The sequence below is a fragment of the Lasioglossum baleicum genome, chromosome 4, assembly GCF_051020765.1.
Source record: "Lasioglossum baleicum chromosome 4, iyLasBale1, whole genome shotgun sequence".
Taxonomy (NCBI): Eukaryota; Metazoa; Arthropoda; class Insecta; order Hymenoptera; family Halictidae; genus Lasioglossum; species Lasioglossum baleicum.
In genome coordinates, this window is record NC_134932.1 from 12,083,561 (window position 1) to 12,094,847 (window position 11,287).

General features: G+C 46.3%; 1 protein-coding gene across 1 annotated transcript in view; it reads left to right on the forward strand.

The window, feature by feature from the left end:
* The window catches only part of LOC143207974 (uncharacterized), a 48,404-nt gene extending 37,477 nt beyond the window's left edge, over positions 1 to 10,927 (forward strand). Inside the window, exons 2-3 of the mRNA XM_076421949.1 lie at positions 3,369 to 3,511; positions 3,917 to 10,927. Coding sequence (XP_076278064.1) covers positions 3,369 to 3,511; positions 3,917 to 5,809 — 2,036 coding nt within the window. The 3' untranslated portion in view covers positions 5,810 to 10,927. The remainder of the gene's footprint in view (positions 1 to 3,368; positions 3,512 to 3,916) is intronic.
* Positions 10,928 to 11,287: the final 360 nt, after the last annotated feature.

The following is an 11,287-nucleotide window of genomic DNA, read 5'->3' on the forward strand; positions in this document are numbered from 1 at the left end:
TTGCCTCGCTGCACCCTCTATCTGTCGTCTTCCTCTGTCGCCCTTCTCATATCCTTCGCCCTTCAGGTCGTCCTTCTTTTTTATCCTGATCTCTGTTTCCTTCTTTCGTCCACTACCCTTCCTCTTCGATTATCCTACTCTCTCTCTCTTCCTCCAGTTCAACCCCCCGCCGACTGAGAACCACCCCTCGGCCACCCTCGGATCCACTCGCACGCCATGGGGTAGTTTAGCATCTCAGCCCTCCGAAACGAACAACCCTCCTCGCCCGAAAACCTCCCTTCGTTTCGTTCGCGACGCGTCACGCCGTACAACAGTTCTTTTTTTCCTGCCACGATACCTCGAACGCGTTGCGAACACGGAGGAACGCGTGGAACGGTAACCATCCTTTCGGAGAACAACCGTGTCACCTAGGCCAGGTGCGTCGGCGATCGGTCATGCCAACGGGATCGGTCGATTGCCCGGAAAATTTGACGTTGTTCGATTGAATTGTTGAGGAGGACACGCGTCCTCGGAAGAGCGATCACTGGTGGCGATCGGCTGCTGACGAAACCGAGGCGATATAATAATGGCGGTAATGACCTTGGGAGATTGATGGGGAGACTCTGCTCTCTCTCTCTCTCTCTCTCTCTCTCTCTCTCTCTCTCTCTCTCGTGCTACTGTGACACTGGCCCCCTGGAAATTATGCACACCGTGCAGAAAAATTAAGAAACAAAAGTTATATGCCGTCGACGAAGAAGGGGATGAAGAATTTGATGAAGGAGGCTCTGCTGTCATACTGGAACCTGGAAAATAATACACACTGCGAAGCAATATTATTTTTCGTGTTTTGTACAGACGTTGGAGTACGATTGAAGAATCGAATGATTCTATAAATGAAACATTGAATAAATTCCCTCATTTAACACTAATCCTACCTCTAATCTCTACACTAAACTAAAAAATGGGAACAGATTGAATACATGTTTTCATTCTAGTACAGTTAAGGTATAATCATTTAATTATTTTAATCTTGATGTTTTGACAACACAATACACATCAGTCGCTATTGATGGTCGGTAGATTCAGTATTAAATGGATAAAATCTTGTGATTTTTATGCGGCAGCAGGTTTCACTGGATTCATTTCAGAAATAGATTTAACATAAAGAAACTAGCAGTAGAAACCGTTTGATCTAAACGTGGGTAGCTAAGCTCGATCTAAAGTAAAAACAGGAAACGCAGCACGCCCCTAAAAACTTTGATTAATCGGCGGAGGAAGTGAAAAAATATGTGGCGTATAATCAAGAGATAGGAAAAGCTCGAAAAAAAGGGATAGGAATTGATTAAAACGAGAAAAAATAGCTGGGAGCCGCAGAACGTACAATTTTTCATCAATTACCTTAGAACCGGGCGAGTCGGTTTGATTGTTCGCGGCACAGCAATTTCCACGGCGCGCAGCGGTGTATATTATTCCCATTACACGCGAACAAGAAACGCCGCTCGCATTAACATACTACGAGTCCGGTCTCATTAATTACTGTCAAGAAAACGGAGAAAAATAACTTACATAACCGTTCGAAACATCCCGTCCCTTCTAATATTCTCAATAAACGAAGAAAAATCGAAACGCACGCACCGGCACCGGTGAAACAAACGATTCAATTATCCCCGTCACCGAACAATCGTGCGCGAAACCGCGGGAAACGCATTACGACCAAGGCGAACCGGTCAACGGCGATTCAATTTTCATGCGAGAGCCTTGCCTCGCGGCGATTACTCGCGTTTTGTCGTCCCGATTCGTATCTTTATGGTCGAGGAAAAATAACAAATAGCCGCCGCGTCCGCGCCGGGCTACGGGAATCCGCTTGGTCCGGAAAAATCGAAACGGTTAATCGACCTCGATGCGTTGCCAGCATCTTTACAAAATAACAAGGTACAAATTTGTACGAAAAACATCTGAACGAGACGATTAAACAAGAGGGATACGAATAACAGGTAGAACCAGTAAAATCGAGTTATGGCGGATCCGGTTACGAAGAAAAATCACAGCCGCCCAGGGTTAATTGGCTGCATAGACCGTAATTTTCCTGCTGGATTTTAAATTGGCCTGGGATTTTAAATACGGGGAGACTTTGATTGAAATATTGCGTCTCGAAATCCCAGTGTGTAATTAACTGCTGGCGACTATTAATGATTGTTTACACCGTCCTCCGGAGGCAGATTACCGCGGTTCCTCATCGAGATATCGTTCTTACTTTCATCCCCGCCGTGGTCCCTTCCTCTTTCGACGCTTCCCTCGTTATCTCTCGCGACAAGTTTCTTACTAGATAATAATTACGAGGTGTTTCGCATCGACACGGAATACCGCTGGCTGGGAACTTGGCCAAAAGTTTCTAAGGAGCCCAGGCAACTCGCCGGAACAACGGCAGAACAGGGGGTCTCTTCTGCCGACGCAGGGGGTCTCTCTCTCTCTCGCTCTCTCTCCCTCTCTCTCTTGTATTGTTGCGCGGGCGTCCCTTGCTCTCCTCGAATGGCCTAAATGATCATTAATTAAACGACTGTTCGACTGGCGTAATCGGGCAAAAACCGAAGACCGCCTTTGCCACGCGAAATGTGTTCCTGTCGTACGAATCCTGCGACGGGCTGTCGACATCTTTGTCTACTCCGGGGTCTAATCGGTTCGTTGACACGGGATCCAACCTCCTATAGTGATGGATAATCCTTCGTCAATTTTATGATCGCCGCTTGAGAAATTACTGCTGGATCGCAGTCTGAAGAACTAGCACTAGATCGCTGTTTGAAAAATTAATACTAGATTGCAGTTCAGAGAATTGAAACTAGAACGCACTCTGAAGAATTAAGAATAGATCGTAGCCCAAAGAATTAACACTAGCTTGTAGTCGAAAGAATGAAGAGTAGATTGCAGTCTGAAGAATCGGACAGGTTATTCATTTATAATTGCTAGACAGCTTTATTCCATTCGGTTCATAAATAGACTGTGGATCTCGGGCAGTCGTGTCAAAACAGTGGACAGGATAAAAAGAGTCAGTACATTCATTTTAGAATGAATGAATTAAAGCAACGTATTATGTTCGCCTTATAATAATGATTAGAAGAAAAATGAAATTTCTACTTGGCTCGTATTTCTTACAATTGATGTGAACTATTTTTATTTTTCGTTGGCTTGAATCCTATAATAGCAATGAATTCCAGTATAATTTTCTATACGATTGTTATTGTCGGACGGTATATTTGATTTTTAAATGGACAGTGTCTCGAGGGGAATCAGTCTCCTTCGACTTTCTATTTCGGGAAGAATTCAAAGCAATCCAGACAGAAATGAGGAGTAGAGCTTCAACAAAAAGAGAAGAATAACCTCTCATTTTTCAGAGAATGGCCTGCCGAGGAGGCTCCGGACGGCCTACACGAACACGCAGCTCCTCGAATTGGAGAAGGAGTTCCACTTCAACAAATACCTGTGCCGGCCACGGAGAATAGAGATCGCCGCGTCTCTGGATCTCACGGAGAGGCAGGTGAGAGCAGCGAGAACTCACGATCCATTATCATCGAATCACCGAAACATTTTCTTCGGGAGAGATGCGATCGGTTTTCTGAAACTCCCAATTACATTATGCTTTGGATGTGAAAAATAGTCACAATACCCTCAGTTAAATTGAAGCAAGCCCAGCAACTAAGGGTGGATTTATAGTGGAGCAGCGAGGTGAGCTGTGCGGTGAAAAAATAAGAAGAACAAAGAAAATACATATGTACATACTCTTTCATTAGTATGTGTCGAAATGTTGTCACGAATGTTGGTTTCTTTTCACCGCGCCGCTATCATCGATGCTCGCAGCTCCACTATAAATGCACCCTAACCCAATCTCACTATCCCCTATCTTCAAACGAATCTACCAAACGCGAAAATCCTTTGCTTGCAGGTGAAAGTTTGGTTCCAAAACCGGCGCATGAAGCACAAGCGGCAAACCTTGAGCAAGGAAGACGGCGACGAGAAGGATGGCTCGACGTCCGACGGGATGGAGAAGTCGAAAGGCGATAAACTTCTATCCCTGGACAGCGACGAGAAGAAGAGCTGCCACAACTGTGATATCTCGGGCGTGAGCGACGTGGGCAGTACGTTATCAGGCGACGTGACGGAGCTGAGCTCCTCTGGCCGTCGTAGCAGTAACAACAACAACACGCCCAGCGCGACAAACAACAATAACAACAGCAACCCTGGTTTCAACGCGAACAGCAACGGTGCGAGCAGCGTTGGCAGTACAAACAGTGTCTCCAGTTCGTTCGAGAAAATGATAGCAGACGACGACTCTAGGTCTCAAGACGGTAGCGAGGTGACGTCGCCTAGCGTGGCTTCGAAGAAGTTGTCCAGCGACGTCCGGGTGAAAGTGGAGAGCGGTCACAAGAGTCCTAACCCTGGGAAACAGATCTCCGTGAGCAAGAAGTCCCCGTCAGCAAACACCAAGGAGCTCTGCTCGGTGAACAGTAACGGCGTGTTATTGGCAATGCCGGATTCCACCGTGAGTACACCTGTGCTACCTGGCCAGAACTCCACGAGAAGCCTGACGCCGTCTTCGACGCCTGGGACACCGGTTTCCGTGCAACTGCAGCAAGGCAGTCCATTGGGGATCCAAGCCACCCACGCAGCGTACATGCAGAGACCCAGGAGCTCTCCATCCTCCACCAGTTCAGTGGCACCTCCCATGATGCACGGGTCCACGAACGCAGGCACCATGTCTCCCCACGGTGCCAGGACCATCTCTAACACCCAGCAGACTCACTTCCAACAGCAGAGCGTCTACCAATCAACATCGGCCGTAGACTACCGAAACGGAGTGCCCAACAGACACTCCGTCCCAGCTGTCCCAGCAACGACCCAACAAACGCAATCTCAGAGCAACTACTGCTCCCGCGACACCTACCAGCAGCCCAGAATCTCGTATCCGGGTGAAGTACATCCGCTATACGCGAGACAGAACCAGGTGCTGAGCTCCAGAGTCCCTCATCATGTGCGCGGATCGACCACCAGCACGTCGAGGACAATGTACAACGCCGGCTCCATGCAGTTCCACCAGCAGCAGAGTCAGTACAGCAACGCTACCGGAGAATACAACGGGTATCCTCAAGCTGGCCCGCCTTATCACGCGTCTTATCACCGTGGGATGCAAGGTAGCAATGCTTACGGGCCCAGCCAAGGTTATCCGCAGCATGATCAAGCAGCCGCGGAGAGCTACATGGCCCCAGGGAACTATGGTTACCCGGTCAGCGGCAATTATCATGGGACTAGCGAAAATCTAGCTTCCCATGGACACGCTGCGGTATCCGTGCAGACTGGACAACACTATTACAACGACATTCAACAGCAACAGCAACACCAGCAACAACACACTGCAGAGGGATACGTTGCTCATCAACCTCCGATGCACCCCAGCTCCGGGGACTATCGGACGGGCACCAAGTGTCACCCGAACGCTTATTACGAGCAGACCAGTCAGCTGCACGTTCATCAAGGCGGAGAGGCGTCCAACATTCCGAACAGTTACGTGTCTTCGCCTGATCCCTTCCCAGCGCCGGGAATGACGACGACGGCAACTGCCATTGCCGCAGCCACCGCCGCTGTCATCACTCCGCCCGGTAGCACTGGTCAAGCTGAAGGGAACAGCGATTCCTATGGGAACTATGGGAATTTCTACGGGGATCCTGTTCACGGAGCCGCTCCTCCGCCGTCGGCTGATAATAGCAATAGCTCGTCGGATTTCAACTTCCTCACGAACCTGGCCAACGACTTCGCCCCGGAGTACTATCAACTCAGCTGAGTTCACGAGACAGAGAATCCCTGCCAGCTGGACTGGAGCGACGAGCAGTGCCTGCTGAACGCGCTCTACTGATCATTGTGATGTGTACATAGCTGATCGTGCGTGGGTGTTCCGTGTCGAGGACTAAGGTTTCCGGCTAGTAACCGGGAAGACGTTGGTTGTCGCGAGTGATACCGTTCGGTGAATGTGCTGAAGACCGTAGATCATGAACAGAATGATCGGGGATGTAAAGTGCTGTTCCAGCTCTCGGAAGAGTTTAGATGAAGCAGTCTGGACGCGTGAAACGTCAGATTCAATCGAGTCTGAACGTGTGAAACGCGTCGGTGTCAGCTGACAGTCTGTCAACGCAGTGACAAGGTTCGAATTGGTGCAACGATCTTCGCAAGTGTCATTTTCCTGGAACTGGTTTCTTGATCGTCGTTGAGTGTCGAATTGCTGTTGAATAAATGGATTTTTATGCACGCAACGAGCTGCATGGACGTTCAGATTGTGTTCTTAATCATGAAAAATTCATGTTTTCACTGTTTTGCATTCGATCCTAGCCATTTTCGTCACGAACGCGTAAAACAGCGGAGTCGTTGCGCTTATTCGAGCCTTGTCGTGTCTCGGTTAATACATTGCGCTACAGTTTGTTCGATCTGACGAATTCGAAGCGAGACGCTTTCGCTGACGATCATCTCCGTCCGTAAACAATCATCGAACCGATACTCGGTTCAATCTTCGACGTTCAACGAGTGAGACCAGTCGGGAAGTGAGATCGACGAAGATCCGTGGATCTCGGTGCGAGAACAGTGTAAATAAATAATTTAGAGACTGTGAGAAAGCAAGTGCAATCTTTCGCGAACGATATTCGCGAGGTAGTTAGCTCCTGTGCACGCGTGATCGAATGAGTTTCCGGGCAAGAGCGGCGGCCATTTGGTCGGTACAACGCAGCGCCATTTTGTCGAGGACAGAGACGGGAATGAGCTACATACATATAGTATTCGGGAGAGTCTGCGAGGCCTGATAGATTCGCGAGCAATAATTCATAGTGAGAGAACGCGTGTACATTAAACGACAGCGGGAACATGCATGTCTCGTGCGCTCGCAGCTTTGTTTGTTGCTAAAGTGGAAGTTTTAGTCGAAGTGAACGAGCTTCGAAGAAAATTCTTAATACATTCGATCTAGTACTTCGAAGAAAGTGTTAAACATTGAATTTTATTTAATTATGATATCATTATTACGTCATTACCGTTTTCTTCTGATTCAGAGAACGTTGAATTGTTTATTGATCTTCGTTTCTTCTGATAGAACGTTACAATAATGTGTTGAATCGTTTTACAGAATTTTCTATTTTGTTAATTGTATAGCATCTCATAGGAGTTCTCTTTTAGTTAATGCAATTGTTTAGTGAACTCTATTATCGTGAGAAAATGTGAAAATATTGTTCATATGAATCCATAATAAATTTTCCTTTGATTCGGGGAGCAAATATAAATTCGATATTCGACGAGGCTTCCTATTTTTAATTGAACTCTACAGAATTCGCAGTATCCAGCTGCGAATTGTCGGAAACACTGAACATTGCAACAGCTGCGAGCACGTTAACGGATTTCCGTGTGACAGTTAGCGAACACAGGGAGTGTACGATCCAAGTGGGCGGAGCGTAGGTGCAATGCGTTAGTTTTAATTAAGAACAGAACATAATCGTGTAACTGCCTACTGTAAGAATCCGAGATTCGCCCTGGACGAAGTGAGATAGCTGCGGGATAGAACTTGCCTCTCGTCGGATCTCCTCGACATCCAGACGTCGGACATCCGACGAGACTATCCGGAACGTTCGCGCAAGTTTCGTTTCGTACGTTTTCAATGATGCTTACTTTTTACCGCACGCGGGACTATCATTTCTTTTTTTATTTCTCTTTTAGAGTTAACGAGACAAACGCGATCATGCTCTTTCATTTGCGGGGGAATCGATCGTTCATTTTTCACGAACCGCACGTTTCCGCGTTTCTCGAATCTCCGCTGCTGTTGGGACGAGATAAAATGTTTGCTCGTGCGCGCTCTAAACTGCAAATAGAAACTTTAGTTGATCTAAGTGAAAAATCAAAATTGAGGGAGAAGTTCAGACTCTGAGAGTTTCGACTGAAATTAGAATAGGGAAAATTTGTTTTAGAGACCGGAAAGTGATCTGTGTTTAAAGTTTCCGTTCCCGAGGGGTTGACAACACCTCTCCACAGGGGTTCTAGGGCTGCTGCCAAACGGAACTGGTACAACCTAGTCTGTTCAAGTGTTTGTACACAATGCTCGATAATTCCTTTCTTCTGGAAAGAATTCTCGAAGGATTGAGAAACTGCAGGCTGCCGTTCAGCCGCTGGTGGCCATTTCCAGCAATCTTTGAAGATGAGCAGCTGTCTTGCTCGAGCAGACAGTCAACTGATTTCGGTGAATTCTAGAAAAATTTTAATTTCAATGCAAAATCATTTCTCGAGAGTCACAGATCACAGAAGCGAATTTTAAAAATGACAGAAGCAGCATACTTGATCTCGGCGAATTCTAGAAAAACAATTTCGACGCAAAATGATTTCTCGAGAGTCACAGATCACAGAAGCGAATTTTAAAAATGACAGAAGCAGCACACTTGATCTCGGCGAATTCTAGAAAAATAATTTCGACGCAAAATAATTTCTCGGGAGTCACAGATCGCAGAAATTCAACACGAAAATGACAGAAGCAGTGTGAGAACATTCGAGCGAGCGAGAACAAACAATTTCTGTCGTCCCGATGGCAGGCCGTACTTTAAGCGAACCAAATAAAAAGAAATCATCGTCATGAGCCGATAGTTAAAAATACGAGATAAGCTGTAGCTAGCGGACGTGTAACTTTGATTTTCACCTGATCAGCGCGAGGAATACTATTTAATACGCCGTCGTCGTCTGGTTTGTATAAAGCATTAGGAGAACCGTGGCTGTTTACACGAGAGATCTTCTTTGTACATAGAGCGCTTACGGTAATCGCGAACACAACAGGAAACAGACTAACAAGCGAGAACACCACACAAGTACATGTCGACACACGTATAAGAGACATACACACATCATACACACTCACACACACATGTTGTTTATTCAATTCTGAATGTATAATTCCTGAGCGACGAGGAGGAAATCCTCGATTCGAACAAAAAAAAAGATATGAAGTGATCATCGCACACACACGTGTACATTCGTTCACTGACGCAAAATACAGGTCGTACCAAACTTAACAGTGCATTGTTTCTTATTTATTCCGGCTTTCCTCCCTTCAATAGGTGAGTTGCTGATTTCGAGCCTGGAGAGGTGCTCAAAATTTAATAATACTCGGAACAAACCTTGTTTCGAAATTGCCTGCACGATTTTTAACTTTTAATTACTCGCATGCAGTACTTGCAATCTGAAAACTTTAAATTTAGCACTTTAAGCATGTGTTAACAAAGGTGTCGACTACACTAGCAAATATCGATTTTGCATTAAAGAGTCGTACAAGTTATGTAGAAAGTGGAATTGCGAGTAACTGAAGGTTGAAATAATTATTAAGAGATTGATTAAATTGACCTAGATCTTCAACGATCTGTGTTTCGAGCACTAGAACGTGGCATCTGCAGTTCACAGTTTATAAATGGGAATAGAAGGTGATAAAAAGGTATCATGGGAAAATTAATCACGATCTTCGATTCCCATTCTTCCCTCGTTCGGTTCACGTTCATCGACTTCATCGGAGCGACGAGGATCTTTGAATAAATTGAAAAATGCCTCAAGATTAAATCGTTCCATCTCATTAACGCATAACACGGAATCATCGATAATTAATGAACAGCCTCACTGAAAGGAGGAAAACACACTTTTAAGATTAGAAAGCACTGCAAGGTAGAAAGTTACGCCCGAAATGTCAGCTGTCAAGATATACCACGATTTTGCGATTTAAAATAAGGTTAGTAATAACAAATGGAAGCAATGTCATTTCTACACGAAAAACGAAAGACTTTCCGAACGACCCAATAAGTAGAGTCTTGTCATTTTTATCGTATGAACAATTTTAATCGCTTTCAGTGCTCGGTAGGTTTAGCGTTAATTGGGAAGGCCCTGTTCCTGAAAATGCTTTATAAATAAAGAAAGATTATTGAGGAGTTCAAGATGAAGCAGGCCCAATGGATCGTTCGTTGAGGAAGGACAAGCCCTCTCGAAAGACAAAATCGCGATCGACAGCGCGCGATTCGCGCTAGCAAATCAATTTTAATAGGGTGATAAATGCGGCGCATCGCGTCAGTAAAATATGGATCGAGCGCGCGGCTCGCGAGCGAGAGGGCCACGCTAAAAATAATATTTCAGTTCGATTGCTCTGATATTTCGAGTCATCCATCATCGTCGGTTCCTTCGTAGCCGACACGGGGCTCGTAGGAAACGGCGATCCAAATACATACATTTCAGTCGCCTCTTTCCGAGGCGCGCACCGACGCGATTTTCCGTACGAAATTCAGACGTTCCCTCGACGATCCCGAGCGAGATCGTTCTAGATAGCACGGTGTCAGCTGTGCATTAGTGGACAACGGTGCAATACCCGGTGCAGCAATAAAAGCATCCATTCATCGGATGTATCGCATCCTCAAAATTACATCAGAACCACAACCGAAATAGATATCAAAAAGAAACCTTCTCTTCGGACTTGCACAAATCGGAGACTGCGTTTCTGGCATCTTGCAACTTCAATTTCAGAGAACTTGTTCCTCACTTTCTTTCACAAAACGGCAATAAAAAATCGTTGTAAATAGGAAGATTCAATCTACAAATCCGTGCTAGTTTCATTCTCGAAAGAAATTATCCAATGTGTCCAAAAGCAGACACGTCTTCAGTTATCCAACTGCTGTACCGCACAGAAAAATCTCGGATTAAAAGGAACAATGCAGAACTGAACTACATAGAGACCTCGAGCGTTAGAACGAGCCTGATTTCATTGTCGTGCGATTTTTTCCTCCGAAGCTGCTCGAATATGAAAAATCGTGACTAGTGTTCGAATGCTATTCGAAGCTAGGGTGTTCAGGCACGGGTATCGATAACAACTGGCTCGGAAGGTTCGGGAAATCAGAACACACGCCGTAGAGAAAGAGAGGAACAAAGAGGGCGAATTGCGGCGGGGGTGGCGGGATGGGGGCGGTGGAGAAAGAGAGGGTCACGAATCGAGAGAGTCCCGTATGCGCGTCCGTAGACCGGACGAACGGCTGTGTCAGTGAAGAGACTGACAATGATGGATGACTGCGCGTGATGCGTGTGAGTCAAGCCCATACGATGCCCCGGCTAGGCTCCAGAGCTCATATGTGGCCTCCTGTCTGAACGAGCCGACACCGAACTGTTGCTATCGTTGCATCTGTGCAGAACACCCCACGGGCCCGATACGAGCGCCGCAACCCTCCCCGATCAACGATCCGCCCCGCGTCGGCTAATTTCACGACGCTATTAACTTTTT